The following is a 25,585-nucleotide window of genomic DNA, read 5'->3' as shown; positions in this document are numbered from 1 at the left end:
GGGCCTAGAAGTTGTCCTTGTTTGCAATTGCAGATCTGCTTCTGGGCGTGGGGTGGAGCCTCAAAACTGTGGCTGGGTTCCTTCCGAGGGATACCAGGGTCCCTTCGGATTTGCTTTGACATTTGCATTTCGCTTTCCCAGCAACAAATGTTGAGCAAAAAAGGGAGCTCAGAGGAATCGCAGTAGCATTAAGGAACAACAACACATTGCAGTCACTGTAATGTCAAGCCGAGCAGCATAGAGGCAAAGCAAATCCATCAAAACAATTAACACAATCCAAAAACATCGTATTAAAAGCTTCCAAGCGGTGGCGGTGCCGAAGCATGAGAAATATACTTTAAAAATAATAATCACCTTTTTTTTGGCAAGTGGCGTGCCTTGCATCTGAAATAAAACAGTACGAAATGCGGTTTAAAATTCCATTTTCCGCCTTGAACCCGATGACCCTTTTGGGTCCCTTTCCAATTCTTATGGCTCTATGAAAAAGAACCCAAACGCAGCAGTTGCGATGCTGCCTTCAAAAAGCGGAACAATGAAGGGTGTTTGGAATTGCATTCCAGATGCTGTCTAAAGGCAGAGTTGGAAGGGATCCCCTGGGGTCATCTAGTCTGACCCCCCTGCGATGCAGGAACCACAGCCAGAGAATCCATGACGGATGGCCATCCAACCTCTGCTTTGAAACCTCCAAGGAAGGAGAGCCCACAACCTTCTGAGGAATTCCGTTCCAATGTCTCAGAAAGCTCTTCCCAGTGTTGAGTTGGAATCTCCTGACTTGTAACTTGAATGCATTGGTTTGGGTCCTGCTCTATCTTCCATTCGGCGGCCCTTCGGATATTTGAAGGGGGCTGTCTTTTCTCCTCCCACCCCCAGCTCCCTCAACCGTTCCTCATCAGGCTTGGTTTCCAGACCCTTGATCATCTTGGTCGCCCTCCTCTGCACACCTTCCAGCTCGTCTACATCCTTCTTAAATTGTGGACACAGCCCTACGATGTCCCTCTAGGGGTCTTGATTTCTCTTGTGCATGGTGAGAAATTGCCTGAGCGTTTGTTTTTTTAATCCTCTGTCCCCGAAGCATTGGGAGATCTTGATGTCTTATTTTTTAACTGGGCCAGCTTCTGTTGGTGTAAGGATTTGCAGCTTAGGGAAGGCCGGGACATTGTGTGGAGCAGGAAGGCAGGCGAATGGATGAGACTCCGGTAGCTTTCCATTCTGTGTGTAGCCCATTCTGTTGCGCCAGCTGAATAGGTGGGTAGCTGGTAAATGATTGCAAGGCTGGCTTGCGATCTAAATTCCTTCATTAAAAGCAACTGCAAGATGGGACTTGGGTGTATTTCTCATGCAAGGCTGCCCTCTTGTGGAGAGAAAGGTGGTTACAATTTTAGTCAAAACAAAATACAGTGCAACCTCGACTTATGAATTACTTGACATACAAATTTTTCAACTTATGAATGAAAAAAGTTCCCGCATGCCTACGAATTTTTCGACATCCGTAGGACATCCGTTGGCGGTTTTAGATGGGGTTTACTCGACTTACGAATTTTAGATGCGGTTTACTCAACTTACAAATTTTCCCGAATTTTTCGTTTCCAATGCATTCCTATGGGGAAATCGCTTTTTTCGACTTACAGATTTTTCAACCTATGAATGTGCATTTGGAACGGATTAAATTCGTAATTTGAGGTACCACTGTAAAAAATAAAAAATAAAAAAAATCCTTCCAGTAGCACCTTAGAGACCAACTAAGTTTGTCTTAGTAGGTCTCTAAGGTGCTAGTGGAAGGATTTTTATTTTTATTTTTTTATTTTGTTTTGACTATGGCAGACCAACACGGCTACCTCCCTGTAACTACAGTTTTAGTGTGAAACTTTCTGACCAGGGCAAGTGCGATGGCGATTAATTTTAGCGTAGCGGCTTTTGATTTAAAGTGGAGAATGGCAGGAGAATGGAGATGCACGGAAAGCTCTCTCTCCGCATCTGAAAGTGAGATCTGGTATGGAGAGTTAATGGTCAACATGCCTTCTCTTCTTCCTTTTGGTATAGTCAAACAGGCTGGTCGAAAATAGAAAAATATAGTTGCAATCCCTAACTAGCGGATCACAGCTTCCCTTGATGGCTTTCAACGAGAAGCTCTGACAAACATCCGAATGGGTATATAATTGGGAGGTTGTGACCTGCCCCAGCCTTTGGTGCAGCTGATTTCAGCAAGGGGGGAAAGGCGAAAGATCTGCAAATCTGAACAGAAGGTTTATTGAGGCCAGTATCTTCTTGTCCCGCAGCTGCCAACCAGATAATAATAATAATAATAATAATAATAATAATAATAATAATAATAATTTATTTGTAGCCCGCCCATCTGGCTGGGTCTCCCCAGCCACTCTGGGCGGCTTCCAATATCGTTTCATGCCCAAATAGGCTTCTGAGTGGTTTACAAAGTGTAGCCATCAATTACACAAACATTATATCACTGTAATTAAAACGCACTATAAAACAATCTCGGTAAAGCAACCCAACTATTAAAAGTGGAAACTCTGGTCCAAAGATAAAAAAAAATCAAAGACGCCTCTGGGTTGTCCACAAACAGGTGGTGGTGAAGGCATATCGATGGGCGACTGGAGCAACGTTTTGCACATTTTAGCAAAGCAGGAGTAGGCTATGAGCAGGAAAGGGGGGTGGTTGGTTCCCTTTAGAAACTGAAGGAGAAATGGGGAGTTTGGAAAGGGTGTTTGCATGTGCGTGGGGTACCGTTCATAATGCACGAGATCACATCTGCCGACTTTGCAGGAGTTGCTAAACTTTGAAGGCCCCCAGCAAGATTTTATTGTGCGGTCTTCCACAAACCGCGTCCAAAATAACTTAGCAGCTCCTATGCAATACTTGTTTGCAAATGTGGCAAATCTTTTTGCAACTTGATTGATGTTTTCGCTATATACTAGACTTGTTACTTGTTTTTAAAAATCCCAATAAAAACATTGATTAAAAAAAAATCAAAAGTTTTCCCGCTTGAGCGCAGGAATCTGGAGGCAGAGCAATGGGCCCTCTTGCTTTCGTTTCTGTCCAATTATTTATTTCATGGAATTTATGCAATGCTTGGTGGGTTGTTTTTAAAAAAAATCCTCAGAGCAGTTTACGAAATGATAAAACGGGAAAATCAAGGAAAACTTACCATTGTGCCTCGAAAACATACAAAAAGTTAAAATACTGAAACAGGTTAAAACTCACATCAAGTTTCTAAGCATCAGGATTGTTGTTCAGTCATTCAGTCGTGTCCGACTCTTCGTGACCCCATGGACCAGAGCATGCCAGGCACCCCTATCCTCCACTGCCTCCCGCAGTTTGGCCAAACTCATGCTAGTCGCTTCAAGAACACTGTCCAACCATCTCATCCTCTGTCGTCCCCTTCTCCTTGTGCCCTCCATCTTTCCCAACATCAGGGTCTTTTCCAGGGAGTCTTCTGTACTGGAGCCTCAGCTTCAGGATCTGTCCTTCCAGTGAGCACTCAGGGCTGATTTCCTTAAGAATGGATAAGTTTGATCTTCTTGCAGTCCATGGGACTCTCAAGAGTCTCCTCCAGCACCATAATTCAAAAACATCCATTCTTCAGCGATCAGTCTTCTTTATGGTCCAGCTCTCACTTCCACACATCACTACTGGGAAAACCATAGCTTTAACTATACGGACCTTTGTCAGCAAGGTGATGTCTCTGATTTTTAAGATCCTGTCTAGGTTTGTCATTGCTTTCCTTCCAAGAAGCAGGCGTCTTCTAATTTCGTGACTGCTGTCACCATCTGCAGTGATCATGGAACCCAAGAAAGTGAAATCTCTCACTGCCTCCATTTCTTCCCCTTCTATTTGCCAGGAGGTGATGGGACCAGTGGCCATGATCTTAGTTTTTTTGATGTTGAGCTTCAGACCATATTTTGCGCTCTCCTCTTTCACCCTCATTAAAAGGTTCTTTAATTCCTCCTCACTCATAGAATCATAAAATCATAGAGTCATAGAATCCTAGAGTTGGAAGAGACCCCAAGGGCCATCCAGTCCAACCCCCTGCCAAGCAGGAAACACCATCAAAGCATTCCTGACAGATGGCTGTTAAGCCTCTGCTTAAAGACCTCCAAAGAAGGATAAGTTTGCCTAAACATGAATTTTTTCAATAGGTTCTGAAAAGAATACACTGATATCAATAGGCAGGGAGTTCCAAAGTAGAGGCACTGTCACACTCAAACATTGAGTGCTTACACGTGCAGAACAGATGTGATTTGGCACCTGGGGTGCCCGTTCTACTGATTGAAGAGATCAAGTGGGCACATCTGGGATGAAGCAATCTCACAGGTAAACTGCTCCCAAGTTGTTAATGGCTTTGTGTACCCAGAGTAACACCTTGAATTTGTTCTGGTAGCTAATGAGCAGCCAGCGCAGATCTCTGAGCCCAGAGGTTAGGCGCTGGCAAACCTGTTCTAGCTGCAGGTGGCTCCCTGAGTCTTGTGTCATCACAACCGCCACAGCCGCATCCCACCCCTGACACTCCCTCTTCAAGCTTGATGGCTTGAGACAAGCTGTGTCAAGAGAGGATCCCCCCTGAGCCTTCAAAATCTGAAGCAGCAATTATGCAAGATTCCAGGCGGCATTGTGGAGGGGCTGCTCTCCCTTTCATGTCTCCGGAATGGAATCGTAATGGCACACATTTTTTCACGCTGGCAATTAGATGCCGCATTTTTACGCTGGCAATTCAGCGCCACACGCCCCACACTGTTTTTCCTTTGTGGGCGTGGGAGTGTTTTTATGGGCCAGATCACAAGAGCCACATAACAGAGATTTTTTTTTTTTTACAGTGCAGTTTTTATTGAGATTTCAAAATGCAATGCTGGGAAGGCAGGGGATCCGTCTCCCGAGCTAGATTTAAAAGAAAGAACTGCGGCAATTAAAAAATAATAATAATGTATGGGATGCTTTTGGTTCCACCTCCATTCCCATCCCTGCGGATCAGAGAATTGTAGGGGCCCCCAAGGGTCATCTAGTCCAACCCCCTGCAATGCAGGAATCTCAACTGGATGCAATTTACATGACAGATGGCCATCCAACCTCTGCTTAACAGTCTCCAAGGAAGGAGAGACCACCACCTTCCAAAGGAGTCTGCAGAAAACAGTCTGGCTCCGTTTCCCATTTGACAGCCCTTGAGATATTTGAAGATGACTCCTGGTGGGAAGCTATTGTTGGCACCACAGGAATTGTCCTATGGTTTCTCACAGGGTCCCACATTTTGTCCCCTTTGCTGTCTGACATCTGGGAGTTGTCATCATGAGATCTGGAGTGAAGTGTCATCAATATATGGTTTGCACTCGGCTCCATCTCTCTGTCCCACCTGAAATCGGGAGAAGCTCTCAAGGTGCAAACTGCATCTGTTGCAGTGAAACTATATTTAAACTGTAATCTTCACCAACTGTAATATTTGCATTCCATTGCCATTCAACTCCCACCTTTCGATATTCCTCTTTTAGATACCTGTCCCACCTAAGATTTCGCACCGAGTATCCGGCGACATAGGCTCGAGTCCAAGGGAGCTTTATGCCATGATAAATTTGTGGTGCCACGAGATTCTGCTTTGCTTTTTGTGTAAGAGCACAACACCTCTATTAACTTTCAAACAAACAAACAAACAAACCACACATTTGTTGTGTGGCTTGTGATGTTTTGGAAACGGTCGTCGGAGGGAGTTTTGGCGAAGCGTATGTTGGGTTTTGTTGCTGCTCTGACAAACCCCACCCTGATTCTGTGGTCCAAGAGCTTTTGTAAGACCTTTGGGGCGGAATAGGTGAAAGAGAACTACGGGTTGTGCACCGAACCTCTTCAATGGAGTTGTAACTTTCACATTGTACTATATATACAAAAAGGATTGACCACTTGTGTCCCCGTCATGTTAATACCTGGCTAGCACTGTAGTTTTGTTTTGTTTCAAATATTTTGTTAGGAGCCACCCAGAGTGGCTGGGGGCAACCCAGTCAGTTGGGCAGCATATAGTTGTTGTTGTTGTTGTTGATGCCGCGCTTCCAGACTGCTGAATGTTGCCAGACAAAGGGAGCTTGTCACTCCCTTGTTAAAACGACTTCACTCACTACTGATCTGTTTCTGGGCACAATTCAAAGTGTCCAAGCTACCTGAAAGATCACATCCCCCGTTATGAACCTGCCCAGATGGGTGAGCATCTTCTCTCGGTCTCGCTGAGTTCCCTCGGTCTCATCAACCTCTGAAGCACACCTGGTGGTGACCTAGGCAGAGCCTTTTCTGTGGCTGCTCCCATATTGTGGCATTGGCTGTGCTTTGGGTCCCTTCCAACTCTATGATTACAAGGAACGGGGATTCCTTGGGGTCCCTCCAACTCATATGATTCTACGAATTCACTCCCAAAAGAGGTCAGCCTGGCTCCCTCTTTGTTATCCTTCTGGTGTCAGAAAGGCCTTTGGAGACTAAGGTGCAGACATTGCCGACCGCTGGCCTGCTGTCGGGGCAAACTGTAGTTTTAATTGCTGGTTCTCGAGTGTGTCCTGGTGTATTTTAATTATTGTTTTCCACCAGCTTGCATTCATTACTTTGCATTTTATAATGCTGTTTTTAAATGCCAGGAGCCGCCTTGAATCCCAGCTTAGGAGAAAGGCGGAATATAAGCACAATGAATGATAATTATATGAATTAATGGTGGCTTTCCCATTGGGGCATGTGGCTGGCCTAGATGCTGGACTAGATGGGTTGCTGGCTCAATCATGCAGGCTCTGCTTATATATATATATATATATACTTACAATGATCTTTGTGTTTTTGTGTTTTGTCTGTGCAGGTCTGAAAGAAACCCTTCGACTGTGAATTGAAGCAGGAGGTACGGCCCCGTTAATTGCATGCCTCATTCCTTCAAGTGTATCGAATGGAATATTTAAGGAAATAAAAACACAAGTGGCATCTTCGCTCCCTTGCTGATGGGGACCAAGTGGGTGGGTTTGGTGGAGGGTGCCCTTCCGCAGTCGGGTGTCGAAGGCTTCCTTCCACCTGCTCCTCTCCTTCTGGGCGTTTTGGCTTTCCTTAAATTTCCTGGCCATGTTTGTGACCCCCTTGGGGCCTCACAGCAGCTTTCACGGAGTCAAAACCAGAAACGGCAAGTAAGGCCCGGCATGATACACTTTGAAATATTTTTAAAAGATGGTTTCAAAGTGCAATTAAAAGGCAACGGGGACAATCGCCAGCAGTGGAATTTGCTGCCAAGGAGTGTGGTGGAGTCTCCTTCTTTGGAGGTCTTTAAGCGGAGGCTTGACAGCCATCTGTCAGGAATGCTTTGATGGTGTTTCCTGCTTGGCAGGGGGTTGGACTGGATGGCCCTTGGGGTCTCTTCCAACTCTGTGATTCTAGGATTCTATGATTCAGCCATCCAGCCCTAAAATTCAAAATGAGCCTTCAAAGAAATTTCTGGGACAGATGAAATAAGCTGACGATCCTTCTTAGGCAGAAAAAAAACCCACTCTAAGGAATTTTCACCAGTGAAAACGTTCAGCTCCCAGTACCTGCTAGCCTGGCGTAGCATCTTTCCAGTTTGGGGTGGCCTTTTCTAGATCAGGCCAGTCCCGACCAGCTAAATCTTCACTTTCCAGTTGCCTTTGGGAGCTTACAAACAGGGCATGGAAGTGGGTTGCAGTTCCACGCTGTTCACTTGCAATCTATGTTAGTCAGAGGGTACACTGCCTCTGGTTATGGAGGCTCTTCTTTAAGATGCACGGCTAGTAATATTTCTCTGTTTCTCTGTGGGCTGCCACTCCTTCACAACAGCTTTGAGGTGGGAGTCAAACAGGCCTAACCCTGTGTTTGGGGTGTATGGGGCTGATTGGAGTTGCAGTCCGAAGCTTCTCGAGGGCCCCAGGTTGAGGAAGTCTTGCCTAGAGCCTCAGGTGTGTGCTCTACAGGTGAGCACACCCTGCTGAAATAAAGAGCCCTCCTGACCCCATTGATCTCCACCCAGGACCACCTGCAGCCAGGACCTCTTTGCAATGCTCCTAATAATTTCCGCCTTTGCTCCCTTCTTCTGCGCGTCGACAGGACAGACCCAAGATGGCTTCACCCGCAGACAGTTGCATCCAGTTCACCCGACACGCGAGCGACGTCCTCCTCAATCTCAACCGCCTCAGGAGCAGGGATATCCTGACGGACGTGGTGATCATCGTCAACCGGGAACAGTTCCGAGCCCACAAAACAGTCCTGATGGCCTGCAGGTGAGATGCAAGACCCCAGAACTCGCGAACATCCCCCGAAGCTGAGTGCTGGGAGATTCAGGGCCGATAAAAGGAAGTCCCTTCTTCACACGGAGCATAGTTAACTGTGGAACTCGCTGCCACAGGAGGCAGGGATGGCCACCAACTGGGATGGCTTGAGACTAATTGATGGAGCAGAGGGCTATCGATGGCTTCTTGGCCGTGCTCTACCTCCAGTGTCAGAGGTGGCAATTCTTCTGAGTAAGAGCCATGAACACTGGGCTCCTTGGAAGGAAGGTGGGCTGTACAATGAATAAATAAACACTCATCCCCTTGGTTTCTTCTTCTTCTTCTCTTCCTCCCAGTGGCCTTTTCTACAGCATTTTCACCGATCAGCTGAAGTGCAATTTGAACGTCATCAACTTGGACCCAGAGATCAACCCCGAAGGGTTCGGCATCCTCCTTGAGTTCATGTACACCTCCCGCCTCAACCTGCGGGAGAGCAACATCATGGCTGTCATGACCACTGCTCTCTACCTGCAGATGGAACACGTGGTAGATACCTGCCGGAGGCTGGTCAACACCAGGTGAGTTGGCCCGGGTTAACCTCAGTGAGGTCAGTCAGTCCATGGTTATGCATTTTTCAGGAACGTTGCGTGCTCTTAGGGTAGCTCCTTCTACTGCTCGTTGGGTTTCTATTCCTCTCACTGTGCAGACCACATGTCTGTGTTATGCATTCCAGAAAAGATGGTTGGAATCACGGGAGCGGATGTTTACTGTATTCTGTTTCCATTGGTCACTTTCCTTCTTCGGACCTCTCTCAGCGAGAGGAGACATGTTTTCCTTTGTTCTGCCTTACGCTTAATAAAGTAGTTTTTAGTGCACACAACCTCAGCCTTAGTCCGTCTGTGTTTTATCTCTGCTGAACTTTGAGTATGTGCTCAGTGTCTCCAAGACATGGTATCTGAAGAAGTGTGCATGCACACGAAAGCTCATACCAAGAACAAACTTAGTTGGTCTCTAACTAAGGTGCTACTGGAAAGAATTTTTTATTTTGTTTTGTCCAAGACATGAGTCATTATAAATCGTCGGGAAGGGCTGTCGGAACTCCCTAGAGCTGCACGCTGGACGCTGATGGGAGAGATGGGCTGGATTCATTCCTGCATTATGCCTGGGGGTCGTCCTTGCCCCCGGCCGCCCAACACTGCTAGGTCCAGCAGAACCTGACCAGTCCTCACTGTTAGGGGTCTGCTGTGTTAGCTCTACCACCACCAGCCCTGATTTCGCCCCAAAGTAGGAATCGCTAGAAATCGTGAAAACAAAAAAAATAAAATAAAAAAATTCCTTACAGTAGCACCTAGAGACCAACTAAGTTTGTTCTTGGTATGAGCTTTCGTGTGCATGCACACTTCTTCAGATGCACTGAAACAGAAGTCACCAGACCCTTATATACAGGTGAAACTCGAAAAATTAGAATATGGTGGAAAGGTTCATTTCTTTCAGTAATTCAACTTAAAAGGTGAAAGTAATATATGGGATAGACTCATGACGTGCAAAGCGAGAGATGTCAAGCCTTTATTTGTTATAATTGTGATGATTTTGGCGTACAGCTGATGAGAACCCCAAATTCACAATCTCAGCTTTGGGGTTTTCATCAGCTGTGCGCCATAATCATCACAATTATAACAAGCAAAGGCTTGACATATCTCGCTTTGCATGTCACGAGTCTATCTCATATATTAAACTCCAGTAGCTAATGAAAACAATTGCTTACATAAATGGACTTTTCCATGATATTCTGATTTTTCGAGTTTCACCTGTATAGTGAGAGAGTGGGGAGGGGTATTACTCAGATTTTAAAAAAATAATAATTAAATTTTTAATTTTTAATTTTGTTTTGACCATGGCAGACCAACATGGCTACCTACCTGTATACTGGAACTAGAAATCGTTGCCACCCAAGGAAGTTGAATGTTGGAAGAACGAAAGTTCTTCTTTTCTCTGTCTATGGTACTTGCTCCTACCTGAGGCAGCGGTGGCCATTGATCTAGATGGATGTAAAAGAGGATGAGACAAATTCCTGGAGGAAGGGAGGTCTGTCAATGGCTACTAGCCAGGATGGCTATCCTGTGCCTCCTTGGTTAGAGGCAGCGATGCTTCTGAATCCCAGTTGCTGGAAACCACAGGAGGGGAGAGTGCTGTTGTTGTGCTCGGATCCTGCTCATGGGTTTCTCTTTGGGGTCATCTGGTTGGCCACCGTGAGAACAGGAAGCTGGACTAGATGAGCCCCCCATTGGCCTGATCCAGAAGGCTCATCTTACAGGAGCGGTAGACTCATAATCTGGGGAACCGGGTTCGTGTCTCCACTCCTCCACATGCAGCTGCTGGGTGACCTTGGGCTAGTCACACTTCTCTGAAGTCTCTCAGCCCCACTCACCTCACAGGGAGGAAGGGAAAGGAAAATGTGAGCCGCTTTGAGACTCCTTCGGGTAGTGATAAAGCGGGATATTAAATCCAAACTCTTCTTCTTCTTCTTACACTCTTATGTTGGTTGGTAGGCATCCATCTGTCTCTGGAGACAGTGGAAGAAGAGTGTGCCTTCGGGGGTGAAGTCAAACTAGCGCATGGATAGTTGGTTAGAGCAGGGTGCTAATGCCAAGGTTGCAGGTTCGATCCTCATATGGGACAGCTGAATATTCCTGCCTTGCAAGGGGTTGAACGAGATGATCCTTGGGGTCCCTTCCCAACTCTACAATTCTATGAAACTGTCGGAGAGTCACAGTGCCTGGTGTGGCTGTAGATATAGGAGAGACATGCTTGGTTACAGCTGGGACAGAGGACAGTGTCTGGTTTTGCTGATAAAGATGCACCAGGGCATTTCTTCTCCGTGTGTTCTTATGTAGGAAGAAAGAATTGTGCATGTTGTGACCATGACCTATAAATTATTCCAAACATTTCCCTCTCTCTTTCTCTCCCTCCCCGCCACGTCCAGTGACACAGAGATGATGTCTGCCGTGAAGACTCAGCGGGAAGACTTTCTGGGCGGTCGCCTGGCCAGCCACCCGGATATGATGGCATACAGGAGCAGCAGGGAAGTCTCTGAAAACGGGCTGCCTCTCCGGAACGGGTCCATCTGTGACGGAAGAGCCTTTGTCCCCGGCTTGTACAGCGGCCTTTCGGGCTCCCCCATCTCCTACACTGGATACAGCCCCATGCCCGTCGGCGGGTACCTCTTCTCAGACGATGAGCTGCGGGAAGCAAGGATGCCCCTGCCGGACATTCCCAGGGCCAACCCTTTCCCGAGGGAGCGGGCGCTGCCGTGCGGCGCATCCCGGGCGGGCGCCGCAGATTACGCCCGGAGCGTCGCCGAGGTGTCTCCCGGCATGTGCCAAGCTGCCATGTACTCCCCGAAGAAAGCTGCTGCCGAAGAGGTCAAAAGTGATTTGCACTACAGCGGCCCCCCTGCCCCCAAGCCCGCCGCCCCGTTGGTATCCCGCAACACCGCCTACTTCCCCTGCGACAAGGCAGGGAAGGAGGAGGAGAGGTCCCCCTCCGAAGACGACATCAGCCAGCGCTTCGAGGCAAGCAACGCCCCCATGAACCGCAAGGTCCTGGTCAGCCCCCAGAGCCCGCAGAAGTCAGACTGCCAGCCCAACTCGCCCACCGAGTCCAGCAGCAGCAAGAACGCCTGCATCGGGCAGAGTCCTGGCGGGCCGCCGTCGGCCAAAAGCCCCACCGACCCCAAGGCTTGCAACTGGAAGAAGTACAAGTTCATCGTTCTCAACTCGCTCAACCAGAGTGCCAAGCCGGACGGGCCTGAGCAGGGCGAGGCGGGGACCCTCTCCCCCCGCGCCTATGCCCCCTCCCTGACCTGCCAGCAGTCGATGGAGCTGGAGAGCCTGGATGTTCAGTCCCCCACCAAGATGAGCGTCAACGGAGAGGACTCGACAATCCCTCAGGCCAGCAGGCTGAACAACATCGTCAACAGGTAAAAGCTCCCGGTTTGTTGGGGCTCCTTTCGAGCTCACCAAAGGCCAGCCGAGGGTGGCAGAGAGGTGGAGAATTTCCATTTTCTTTCTCCACCCCCCCATCCATCACTGAAGCCCTTGGCTTCGGGCAGAGCAAAGAGGGATGAGAGACAATGCCTGCCTTTTCCTAATGTGGCCCCCTTTACCCCCCCAAAATAAGAACATCAGAAGAGCCTGTTGGATAAGGCCAGTGGCCGATCCGGCTCAGCATCCTGTTCTCACAGGGGCCGACCAGATGCCTGTCGAAAGCCTGCTGGCAGGACCCGAGTGCGAGAGAGCCCTCTCCCCTCCTTCCGCTTCCAGAAACACTGCTGCCTCCAACTGTGTGGGGCAGGGCATGGTCATGGTGGCTAGAAGCCATTGATAGTCCCCCTACTCCATGAATTTGCCCAGTCCTCTTTTAAAGCTGCCTGGCTTGGTGGCCGTCACTGCCTCCTGTGGCAGTGAGTACCGCAGTTTAACTCTGCGCTGCGTGGAGAAGGGCTTTCTTTTATTTGCTCTGAATCTTCCAACACTTTGGACGTCCACGAGTTCTGGTGTCATGAGAGAAGGAGGAGAGATGACGAGACGGGGGTTGCCGTGAAACGGGTTGGGTGGCCGTCTGCCAAAGGGGTTTTTAGCTGGGATTCCTTGCACTGCCGCGGGTTGGACCGGATGACCCTCGGGGCCCCGCTCCCAACTCTACAATTCTGTGATTCCGTCTACGTTGCTTACACTCCTTCCCTCTACTCGCTCTGCCTAGGTCTCTGGATGGGTCTCCTCGGGGCAGCGAGGACCAGTCGCCTTTGTACCTGCATTCTTCCAAGTGCAGCTCCTGCGGTTCGCAATCCCCCCAGCATTCTGAGATGTGCCTTCATACCCCCGGCTCACACTTCGGAGAAGAGATGGGAGAGACGCAATCGGAATACTCCGACTCCAGCTGTGGTAAGCCCAGCCAATCCGTTCCATGGTTATTTCGGCAATGGAGTTCCGTAGCTCGGCGCCGGGACACCTGCTTGGCTCGCAGAAGGCCCCAATGGTTTCAATCCCAGGTTGGCATTGCCAGGGAGGGCTGGGATTCCCCTCTGCCTGAAACCCTGGAGAGCATTGTGGGCGATGTTTTATGGTCCGATTTGCCATAAATCATATTCCCTATGTTCCCTGCATGCTCTCAGTTTTTCCCTGCTTGCTCACTCTGCGGGCGCACAATATATAGGCTATATAGGCACCCAGAAGCCAATCTCTTTCCTCCACAACATGGAGCAAGCAGGAAATCCCTCTTCTGCCAACGAAATCCGTTCAGATAACGATTGGGTGGCTTACTCAATTCAAAGGGTTGGTTGGTTCGTTTGAAAAGCTCTCTTAAAAAACCAAACCAGAGTCAAATGGTTTGTTTCCGGAATCAGATCATCCCTGTCCCGCACATCCCTTTCAGAGTGCCATCCTCGCAATCCAAATATTGCATGCCGGAATTCGGAAATTCAGAACGTCCCGAATTCAGGTTCCAAAAACCTAAAGCCAAAGCGATCCGAGGCTCTGAAATTCTCCCAGGTCGGATTGAAAATTTTCAGATTTGGTTTAAGAAACAAAACCAACCCAAAATGTATCTCTCTAGCTCCAGCAACGTCTGGTTCAGAATCTCTATTTGTGGGGAGGGCCGTTTCACATCCTTTCGGATCACATAGTGCTGTACAAACCTCTTTTGCTGAGGCCAGATGTGTCTTTCGTAGATAAGGCCTGGATTTCTGTGTGTGTGTGTCAAGCCACCCATCCAACATTGTGCGTCACCCAGCTGGAGTGTAGCACTGAGGTCCTCTGCTCCTCCCGCACGCCTGGAGTTTTGCACGGCGCCCCTTCCCCCCACCCCCCACCAGCTGAGCCAGATCAGCTCTGGTATCAGTGCCAATGGGTCTTTATATTAACGGCAGGGTCTCCTGGCATTTACCCCACTCTGCTATTTTGCCTCTGCCCTAGGGCAAGCAGCAGCTCTTTATCTTACCTAATGCATCTGTACCCCACCTTTTCCTCCTCTGGGGAGCTCGAGGTGGAGCGCGTGGCTCCCGTCTCCCCCCTTTAAACCCCCACAGCCACAACCCTGCGAGGTAGGCTAGGCTCAGAGAAGGCAGTGACCGGCCCCCAAAGTCAAACCCAGCGAGGGATTCAAACCCAAGTCCGGCACCAAGCATTAGGCCATGTTGCCTCTGGCGGACAAGGATTTCCACCAAGGTGGGGGGGATTGAGGGTCTCACCCCTCCCCAAGCGGCAATATCGGCACAAGCTAGGGCCCCCCCCCCATGTGTGTGTGTGTGTGTGTGCTCTTAGCTCTTGCGCTTAGCTTCCTCTGACTCCCGGCCGCCTCTTCCTCCTTCGGTCCCCCGACAGAGAACGGAACCTTTTTCTGCAACGAGTGCCACTGCCGCTTTTCGGAAGAGGCGTCGCTGAAGAGACACTCCCTCCAAATGCACAGCGACAAGCCCTACAAGTGCGACCGTTGCCAGGCCTCCTTCCGCTACAAAGGGAACCTTGCCAGTCATAAAACTGTGCACACAGGTACGGCCCTCTCGATGGGGGCGCTTCCGGGCCGCCGCAGGGGCAGGGGCAAGGTCTGTCGGGATGGTGGACGGTCAGGCCGAGGGCTTGGGGCCATGGAACCCCAGGATTGCCGGGTTGGAAGGGACCCCAAGCGGTCATCTAGTCTGACCCCCTGCAGAGCAGGGATCCCGGACAGGCGGCCCTCTGAACTCTGTTTAAAAGTCTCCGGCGAAGGAGAGCCCACCACCTTCCGAGGTCGTAGGATCACGGAATCGTAGAGCTGGAAGGGATCCCCTGCAACGCAGGAATCACAGCTAAAGCACCCCCCCCCCACAGTTTCCCACCCAAGCTCTGTTTGAAAACCTCCAGTGAATCATAGAATGGGTCCCCAAGGGCCATCTAGTCCAACCCAGGAATCTCAGCTAAAGCATCCCTGGCAGATGGCCACCCAACTTCTGCTAAAACACCTCCAAGGAGCAAGAGTCCACCAAGGAGCAAGAGTCCACCGTTCCACTGTCCATCTTTCCCCGTATGTCTGGCTGAAATGAAACTGTACCCCCAAAAACCTTCAGGGAGAACTGGTGCAGGAAAGGGAACCTCCAGATTAATGGCAAGCAACAGTTCCCACCTTCCCTGGCCATTGTCTGAGGACGGTGGGGATTTGTGTCCTTGCACAGCGTTGAGGTGCCCTTTCTCAAGGGACAAAGCTGTTTCTGTTTGTAAAGCACTTTGTGATCTGTGGCGGCGGAAGGATCTGGGACAGGCAGTATCATCGAGTTAAGAGAGCGAGCTTTGAGCCAGGGAGTCAGCAGCTCAAATGACCTCGCCTTGGCCACGCACTCTCTGGCTGGCCTTGACTAGGGCACTTGAAACCTCCGTTCCCCATCTGTAAAATGGGGGCAAGCCCTTATCTGGTTCTGGGGAAATCACGAGGGGTGCTCACATGTAACATTTTAACGAATATGCAATCTGGGCGCGCAGAGAGCTGAGCTGTATCCTTGTTGAGTTACTCACATGTAACGTGGAGAAAAGTGTACGCAGTCTAAGTATCTGGGTACGCTGTAGGTTTGGTTGCGCTGGGTGCAGGTACATGTCGTCTCTGCACATGCCCAGGTGTTTGTGGGGAAGTGCACACATGCCGATTGGCATCGCTCGACGGTTGTGTGCACTTGTTGAACATTGCATGTGAGTAAATGCATGAGTTTGCAGCTCAACTTTTTGTGTAAACAGACTGCACATTTATGCCTTCAGGCGTTGGGGTCGACTTGCATGACCAGAGGGCCCCACCACCACCACAACTGAACACATCTGAATGTGATGTCTGAACACTCCTAATGGTTGAGCTGTTACCAGTTCACAAGCATACACACAAACCCTTGTGTAGAGGCAGCTTGTGCATGTGTTTGGTGCAAAGAGTGAACAAGAGTATTGGGTAGGGGCTGTGCCTCAGTGACAGAGTGTCCAGTATACTCTGAAGGAGCATCTCCACCCCCCATCGTTCAGCCCGGACACTGAGGTCCAGCTCCTTCTGGTGGTTCCCTCACTGTGTTACAGGAAACCAGGCAGAGGGCCTTCTCGGTGGTGACGCCCTCCCATCAGATGTCAAGGAAATAAACAGCTATCTGACTTTTAGGAGACATCTGAAGGCAGCCCTGTACAAGGAAATTTTTAAATCTTTGATGTTTTATTGTGCTTTTAATATTCTGTTGGGAGCCGCCCAGAGTGGCTGGGGAAACCCAGCCAGATGGGCAGGGTATAAATAATTTATTATTATTATTATTATTATTATTATTATTATTATTATTATTATTATTATTATTATGTCCCAGGTTAAACCCCCCATGGCATCTCCAGGCAGGGCTAGGTTAGGTGAGACCTACCATTGCTGCCAGCCCGTGTTGGCAATACTGAGCTGCAGGGACCAATGTTGTGGCTTGGTATAAGGCGACTTCCCGTGGCGCTCCTATCCATTGTGGGCCTTGGCGCTGAGAGTTTTGAAGGCGAGGGGGCACCCTAATCGCCCAGGCCCCATTCCTTATCCAAAGGAGCGCCCTCCCTTCTAGGCGGGCCACACGCACACTTTCATAGAAGGACCTTCTCTCTCTCTTTTTTCTTCCTTCCTTTTGCTTCATACCGCGACACTAAACAGGCTCCGTTCTGTTTGTCGAGACAGGCGAGAAGCCGTATCGCTGCAGCATCTGCGGGGCCCAGTTCAACCGGCCGGCCAACCTGAAGACCCACACGCGAATCCACTCGGGAGAGAAGCCCTACAAGTGCGAGACCTGTGGGGCGAGGTTTGTCCAGGTAGGTAGTTGGTAGATGGGAGACGGATCTTCGGACTTCTGGGTTTTTTTTTCTTTTTCTTTTTTCTTTTGAGAATTTGGCCATTCTGGAACCCCTCCGCAAGCACCAGAGGGGTTGTTGTTTCTTCTGTGTTTTTCATTTCGTTTTTTTTTTAAAAAAAATTGTAATATAATCTTTATTGCATTTACAAAAAAAGGAGAATGAATTCATCCTTACACCTGCGTATACTAAAAAGAAAAGAAAACACATAAAAGAAAATGAGAAAAAGAAAAAGATATTTGTCCAATACACAAAATTATTTAAGGAGTACAAACCATAATTTAAATATTCTATACACAAAAGTCCTAGAAAGAAGTTACTTTCATGTTTCTTCTTTACTGCCCCCCCACCTTACTGTCACATTCTTTCTGTTCTCCTAAACTGGTTTGAGTCCCTTATATGTTTATTGACTTCCCTTTACCTCTTTCGGCTTCAACATTTAAGTAAAGGTAAAGGGACCCCTGACCGTTAGGTCCAGTCGTGTCCGACTCTGGGGTTGCGGCGCTCATCTCACTTTACTGGCCGAGGTAGATGACATACAACTTCCGGGTCATGTGACCAGCATGACTAAGCCGCTTCTGGCGAACCAGAGCAGTGCATGGAAACGCCGTTTATCTTCCCTCCGGAGCGGTACCTATTTTTCTACTTGCACTTTGACGTGCTTTCGAACTGCTAAGTTGGCAGGAGCAGGGACCGAGCAACAGGAGCTCACCCCGTCTCAGGGATTCGAACCACCGACGTTCTGATCGGCAAGCCCTAGGCTCAGTGGTTTAACCCACAGCGCCACCAGCGTCCCTTACATTTAAGTAATCAGTTATAAAAAGAATATTCCCTTATTCCTGTGAATCTAGGCACACAACCAAGTATTGCTATTGGAACCATATTTTGTCAGGTAATTTTTAAAGCAATCCCATTCTTTTTTCACCTTGTCGCCTGAGTGGTTTCTTTTTAAAACATTTTTCTTTTGACGCCCCCAAATGAACTCATGGGAACCGCCCACCTTGACACCTGTATTCCTTTCACCAGGTAGCACACCTGAGAGCTCATGTGCTGATACACACCGGCGAGAAGCCCTACCCGTGCGAAATCTGTGGGACCCGCTTCCGGCATCTGCAGACGCTCAAGAGTCACCTGCGAATCCACACTGGGGAAAAGCCCTACCATGTAAGTTGTGGCGTCTGAATTCCCCACGGCTGGAGATTCCTGCATTGCAGGGGGTTGGACTGGATGACCCACGGGGTCCCTTCCAACTCTATGATTCTAGGATCTTGCATGCCAGGCTTCGCCAAACCGGTGCTCTCCCCCAGCAGCTAGGTAAAGGTAAAGGGACCCCTGACCATGAGGTCCAGTCTTGTCCGACTCTGGGGTTGCGGCGCTCATCTCGCTTTAGTGGCTAAGGGAGCCGGCGTACAGCTTCCGGGTCATGTGGCCAGCATGACTAAGCCACTTCTGGCGAACCAGAGCAGCGCACGGAAACGCCGTTTACCCTCCCACTGGAGTGGTACCTATTTATCTACTTGCACTTGACGTGCTTTCGAACTGCTGGTTTGGCAGGAGCAGGGACCGAGCAATGGGAGCTCACCCCGTCACGGGGATTCAAACCGCCAACCTTCTGATCGGCAAGCCCTAGGCTCTGTGGTTTAACCCACAGCGCCACCACAGCAGAGGCCAAAAACCTGGGTGGCTTTAAAAGTCCATGGTTTTATTAATTCTCAGGCCACAGGCCATTCACGTATAAGATGAAGAAGTACAGCACAGAAAGCCACAATATAAAATACTGTAGAAAATCACATTGCTACTTAGAAGTATATAGAAAAGAACATCCCCAAAGCAGCCAAAATCGGAAAGCTCATTAACGACTCTTGCCTGGATTTTCATTGTTGCCGGGGCAAAAAGAGAGACAAAGAGAACTGGACAAATTCGTGGAGGAGGAGAGGGCTTTTGACGGTTGCTGGGTAGATGCTCGCGTTGTTGTTTTCGGAGCCTTTGGTTCCGTTGTTCAATACTTGTCCGCAAACACCCTTAAAACCTTATGCTCTTAATATTCCAACTCTAAACCTTCTTCATCTTATTTCAAGTGATTTTTTTAAAAGTTAACACTGATGTAAAAGTCTATGCACAAAGCTTAAAAGATATGCATTAACATTTATTCCTATTGTTATTAGACGTGGAGTAACAATGCCACATGAGTGAAATGAACAGACATGCAGCAGTAAGAGATTATGGAAGAGGGTTCTCTCCTGCAAACTATCCGTCAAAATTACAGACATCTAAGTATAGACACTCCTTCAGCCTTGCCAGATTTAATGTGCTACCCTCTGCCCTGTTACAAGGCAGATATGAGGGTAAACCTCATGCGGCACGAGTCTTCCCATGTGGCTCACCGGAAGTCGAAACAAATCTACATGTGCTGTGACACTGTAGTTTCTATGAGGACTTACGGTTGACCTTCATTACACCGGTTCTACAAACGTTCAAGAACGAACCTGAATCCCAACGTCTAAGAGCCTTGGTAGATGACAAGGACCCCGAAATCACGATCAATTCAGCTAAATTTCGTGTACAGTGGTACCCCGCTAGATGAATGCCTTGCTAGATGAAAAACTCGCTAGACGAAAGGCATTCGCTAGCGGAAGGCTGTCTTGCAAGACGAATTTGTCAATGGGCTTGCCTCGCAAGACGAAAAAATTGCCGATTTTTTATTTATTTATTGTCAAACTGCTCTTCCCCCGTTGGTGCTTCGCAAGACGAAATTTTCGCTATACGGCAGCACTTGCAGAACGAATTAATTTCGTCTTGCGAGGCACCACTGTATATGACATTAGACGTAGGAAACAAGAGCTTCTTAACAGCTGACCCTTTTAACGGCAACCAGGGGGGCATGCCAACATTTAATCTTTTTTTAAAAAAGGAATTTATTAAATTTTAGCAATAAAACACACACAAATGACAAAATACAACAAAAAAACTACAACACTACAAAAAAATACAAAAATCTTAACAAACAAACACTTATTTAAATGGCCAGTCGGCTACGCAAATAAAGTTTGATTTGGCTTTGAAACACTTATTTAACTATCCTTATCTTATTCTTAACATTGTTTGGGGACCTCCTCACATCCTCTCTTCTGCGTTCATTTCTAATCTTCTTTAGCAACTTTATAACATTGTAAAATCTTCTTTCTCATCAAATCTTAATCTTTATAAGCAGTAATCATCACTTAACTTTAATCTTACTCCTAACAAAAACAAACATATCATATTTCTAACTACTTCTTATATCCTATCTTAATCTAACTTCTGGCATTACTGTAGCCTTATATATCCACTGATTTCAATTTCAAATCTTTTCATGTCGTTTCAAATAGTCTTTAGACGTAGGAAACAAGAGCTCCTTAACAGCTGACCCTTTTAACGGCAACCAGGGGGGGCATGCCAACATTTAATCTTAATTGCTGTTTTGTTGTTGTTGTTCAGTCGTTTAGTCGTGTCTGCCGCTTAGTCACCCCATGGACCAGAGCACGCCAGGCACGCCTATCCTTCACTGCCTCTCGCAGTTTGGCCAAACTCATGTTGGTAGCTTCGAGAACACTGTCCAACCATCTCATCCTCTGTCGTCCCCTTCTCCTTGTGCCCTCCATCTTTCCCAGCATCAGGGTCTTTTCCAGGGAGTCTTCTCTTCTCATGAGGTGGCCAAAGTACTGGAGCCTCAACTTCAGGATCTGTCCTTCTAGTGAGCACTCAGGGCTGATTTCTTTGAGAATGGATAGGTTTGATCTTCTTGCAGTCCATGGGACTCTCAAGAGTCTCCTCCAGCACCATAATTCAAAAGCATCAATTCTTCGGCGATCAGCCTTCTTTATGGTCCAGCTCTCACTTCCGTACATTACTACTGGGAAAACCATAGCTTTAACTATGCGGACCTTTGTCAGCAAGGTGATGTCTCTGCTTTTTAAGATGCTGTCTAGGTTTGTCATTGCTTTCCTCCCAAGAAGCAGGCGTCTTCTAATTTCGTGACTGCTGTCACCATCTGCACTGATCATGGAGCCCAAGAAAGTGAAATCTCTCACTGCCTCCATTTCTTCCCCTTCTCTTTGCCAGGAGGTGATGCAACCAGTGGCCATGATCTTAGTTTTTTTGATGTTGAGCTTCAGACCATATTTTGCACTCTCCTCTTTCACCCTCATTAAAAGGTTCTTTAATTCCTCCTCACTTTCTGCCATCAAGGTTGTGTCATCAGCATATTTGAGGTTGCTGATTTTCCCCCCGGCAATCTTAATTCCGGATTCTGCATATAAGTTAAATAAGCAGGGAGACAATATACAGCCTTGTTGTACTCCTTGCTGTTTTACTTGCACTGTAATGCTCTTTGTATCCTTCTTATGTTTTGCTATGTGATTTGTTGCATAAGCTGGAGCCGGTCTGAGTCCGTTTTAATAAATTATTATTATTATTAGATCCCTGGTCTGACGCCTTTTCGCTTTTCCTCCTCCCCTCCCTCCAGTGTGAAAAGTGCAACCTGCACTTCCGCCACAAAAGCCAGCTGCGCCTCCACCTGCGCCAGAAGCACGGCGCCATCACCAACACCAAGGTGCAGTACCGCGTCTCGACAGTGGAAGGCGCCGCCGAGCTCCCGAAGGCTTGCTGAAAGAAGGACCTGTTTCTCGACAAAAAAAAGGGGGTCTGGCTTAGGGGGGGGGGAGGAAGGGCGATGAGCAGGGCAGGCGCAATCTCCAAAGGAAACTTGTAACACTTTAGGGGTGGGATGGGGGGGGCAAAAACTTTATTATTCTTTATTGTCACACAATGGAGTGCCTCTCGAAGCCCGGAGTGCAGTTGCAAAGGAGAAAGAGAGAAAAATAGTATAATGACACGGGTTTTTACATTTCTTTTTGTTCTTTCCTGCTTCCCAATTATGTGAATTTTCAAAAAGTGTGTCTATGTGTGTGTGTGTGTGTGTGTGTGTATGTATATATATGTGTGTATATATATATATATATATATATATATATATATATATAGTGTCAGGTCGACATTTTGTGTGTGTGTGTGTGTTTGCGTGCAAGAGAGAGTGTGGGTTTTGCGGGGAGGGGGGGGGAACCCCCTGTCTTTTAAAAGTCTGTGCGGCAAAAGGCGCGACCCTTTCGCAGCCGGGAGACGAGGAATGTAGATCGTTTCATGGGAACAAATGGCGTTTCTTTTTTCTTTTTGCAAATGAAATTGTGCGTTTTTTAACGAAAGAGCGGGGCGGCGTGGGGGGGGGGGGGGAGAGAGAGAGAGAGATTGTATATGCTATCAGAATGGAGAGGAGGGCTTTAACTTTTTAACCAAAGGTGATGGAATCTATGGCAGAGTTGTAAATATATGAATATATATATATATATATATAAAATATATATAAAATATAAACCTTTAAAAAAGAGATATTAAATGCATATATATATATATATATATATATATATATATATATATATATATATATGCATTGAAGTCTCCTGCTACGCCTCTGCAGGCAGATGGCTGACCTGGGAGTCTTTATTGTGACAAAGCACTTAACAAGATATTTTAAAAAGTATTGCATCTGTATTAGTGAGAAAATATTTTGTCTAAGAGCATTGAGTGTGTATTTGTATTTTTTTGCAAGTGAAGGTTTACAATTTACAAAAAAAGGTGTGTATTAAACCAACAAAGCTGCAGAAGGAATTTAAAATAATTTAAAAAACGTAATTTTGTGTTCTGTTTTTCTTCTTTCTTTCTTTCTTTCTTTCTTTCTTTCTTTCCTTTCCCCCAGTCTGTATATATGTACAATGTTCGTTTGGGGTTTTATTTTTTATTTCTCTCCCTTTTTTTGCGTTTTCTCACAGTGCCTTTCTTTTCGACTAAATCAGAGCCCTGTTTTGAGGTACGGTGTCGCTATAAAGGGGGTCGTTGCAGACTCTTGATGGAGAATGTCAGGTGTCGTTTGTTTTTTTAAAAAAGATAATAATAATTTGGTCTCATTTTATACACTTGTGTTACAATCAGTCAATCTCGGGTGACAGGGTTTGGGGGTGTGTCAAACTGCATTAATGCGTTCTGTAAAATATAGCTGTACAAATTCAAAAATAAAACGGCAGAAAGCAACCATGAGCAAGGCTGTGGTGTGTGTTTCTTTTCCTGCCCCAGCAGCTGTTTCTTGAGAAGGAAGGAATTGCCCAAATATAGTTCCGATTTTGGGAAACTGTATACAACGAGATGAAAAAAATGTTTAGATACTCTTTTAGGAAAAAAAACACCAGAAGGTTTCCTATTGGGAATAGTGCCGGGCAGCTTAAAGGAAGAAAAAAAAACATTATATTTACATGCAGCAGTAGCCGCAAGGTTACTGATAGTGAAAAACTGGAAAAGTGGGGTAATTCCAACAAAAACAGAGTGGCTTGCCAAACTTCCAGAATATCACAATATGTCCAAAACAATGGAAGAAATTGGAAGGACCACAAGAGAAAGGACGGACAAAGACTGGAAAGCGTTTAGAGGGTATTTGCAAAATTACCAGGCAGAGGGCCTTCTCGGTAGTGGCGCCCGCCCTGTGGAACACCCTCCCATCACAGGAAATAAACAACTACCTGACATTCAGAAAATACCTGAAGGCAGCCCTTTTTAGGGAAGTTTTTAAATGTGTGATATTTTTGTATTTGATTTCCGTTGGAAGCCGCCCAGAGTGGCTAGGGAAATCCAGCCAGATGGGCGGGGTACAATTATTATTATTATTATTATTATTATTATTATTATTATTATTATTATTATTATTATTATTCTGTTGAAAAGTTAGATCTCCTATTATAACAAACAAGTTCTGTTATGACTATTGGCTATTAAGCAAGTTGGACAACAAAGGGGAATTGTAAATAAATAAGAAATTGGAATAATAGTGTGTTAAAAGAAAGAAAAAGGATAAATGGAAAGGAATTGCAGCTGAGTTGATTGGAAGTCAAGCACAGGGTGGGGTGTTGATAGGTGGTGGGAAAAGGTAGTAGATGCAAGGATGCAAGGAAGAGTATGGTGGAGTGTTTGTTTTTTTATGATGTCTAGAAAGAATGTCTGTATGTTGTGTATGTCTTGTTTATAACATGTAAATTGTATTGATGAACAATAAAATAAAGTATTTAAAAAAATAAAAATAAAATAAAAAAGAGAAGGAAGGAATCCCTTTGTGCCAGTTCAAGGTCCGAGGCAGCCTTCCTCAACCTGGTGCCCTCCTAGCACCCAGAATTCAAACTCACACCCATCCCCAGCCAGCAAGACCATTCTCCCTTGGCCTCTCATGTTGCCTGGGGCTGATGGGAAGTGGAGGATGCAGGAACAAGTCTTGGAAGGGATTCCTCCTAACCCATGGGTAGGCAAACTAACGCCTGGGGGCCGGATCCAGCCCAATCGCCTTCTAAATCCGGCCCACGGATGATCCGGGAATCCTAGAATCCTAGAGTTGGAAGAGACCCCAAGGGCCATCCAGTCCAACTCCCTGCCAAGCAGGAAACACCATCCAAGCATTCCTGACAGATGGCTGTCAAGCCTCTGCTTAAAGACCTCCAAAGAAGGAGACTCCACCACACTCCTTGGCAGCAAATTCCACTGTCAAACAGCTCTCACTGTCAGGAAGTTCTTCCTCATGTTTAGGTGGAGTCTTCTTTCTTGTAGTTTGAATCCATTGCTCCGTGTCCGCTTCTCTGGAGCAGCAGAAAACAACCTTTCTCCCTCCTCTATATGACATCCTTTGATATATTTGAACATGGCTATCATATCACCCCTTCACCTTCTCTTCTCCAGGCTAAACATACCCAGCTCCCTAAGCCGTTCCTCATAAGGCATCATTTCCAGGTCTTGGACCATTTGGTTGCCCTCATGTAAATCACCGTGTGTTCACATGAGTAGAATGTGTCCTTTTATTTAAAATGCATCTCTGGGTTATTTGTGGGGCCTGCCTGTTGTTTTTATATGAGTAGAAAGTGTGCTTTTATTTTAAATGTATCTCTGGGTTATTTGTGGGGCATAGGAATTCGTTCATTCTTTCCCCCCTCCAAAATATAGTCATTGTCCCCGCACAAGGTCTGAGGGACAGTGGACCGGCCCCCTGCTGAAAAAGTTTGCTGACCCCTGTCCTAACCTGACCAAGTGGGTTCTGGTCACACATATCAGTCAAATGCTATTTTGTTGTTGTTGTTGTTGTTCAGTCGTTCAGTCGTGTCCGACTCTTCGTGACCCCATGGACCAGAGCACGCCAGGCACGCCTATCATTCACTGCCTCCCGCAGTTTGGCCAAACTCATGTTAGTAGCTTCGAGAATACTGTCCAACCATCTCATCCTTTGTCGTCCCCTTCTCCTTGTTCCCTCCATCTTTCCCAACATCAGGGTCTTTTCCAGGGAGTCTTCTCTTCTCATGAGGTGGCCAAAGTACTGGAGCCTCAACTTCATGATCTGTCCTTCTAGTGAGCACTCAG

At 47.2% G+C, this 25,585-nt stretch overlaps 1 protein-coding gene across 6 annotated transcripts in view; it reads left to right on the top strand.

Annotated features, from left to right (window-relative positions):
- BCL6 (BCL6 transcription repressor) overlaps positions 1-21,779 on the top strand; it is a 34,085-nt gene extending 12,306 nt beyond the window's left edge. Inside the window, exons 1-10 of one of the 6 annotated variants that reach the window (XM_033150914.1) lie at positions 4,188-4,329; positions 6,830-6,868; positions 8,074-8,246; positions 8,591-8,812; positions 11,218-12,213; positions 12,996-13,177; positions 14,615-14,782; positions 16,914-17,068; positions 18,134-18,271; positions 21,612-21,779. In XM_033150914.1, the coding sequence (XP_033006805.1) occupies positions 8,086-8,246; positions 8,591-8,812; positions 11,218-12,213; positions 12,996-13,177; positions 14,615-14,782; positions 16,914-17,068; positions 18,134-18,271; positions 21,612-21,755 (2,166 nt within the window). In that variant the 5' untranslated portion in view covers positions 4,188-4,329; positions 6,830-6,868; positions 8,074-8,085 and the 3' untranslated portion in view covers positions 21,756-21,779. Of the gene's footprint in view, positions 1-4,187; positions 4,330-5,588; positions 5,611-6,829; positions 6,869-8,073; positions 8,247-8,590; positions 8,813-11,217; positions 12,214-12,995; positions 13,178-14,614; positions 14,783-16,913; positions 17,069-18,133; positions 18,272-21,611 lie in introns of those variants that run through there. The other 5 variants (XM_033150915.1, XM_033150916.1, XM_033150913.1 and 2 more) reach the window with 5 other exon arrangements.
- Positions 21,780-25,585: the final 3,806 nt, after the last annotated feature.

This window comes from Lacerta agilis, chromosome 5 (genome assembly GCF_009819535.1).
Source record: "Lacerta agilis isolate rLacAgi1 chromosome 5, rLacAgi1.pri, whole genome shotgun sequence".
NCBI classification, from domain to species: Eukaryota; Metazoa; Chordata; class Lepidosauria; order Squamata; family Lacertidae; genus Lacerta; species Lacerta agilis.
The sequence above is the reverse complement of the archived record's forward strand: the minus strand, read 5'-3'. Positions and strand labels throughout refer to the sequence as shown.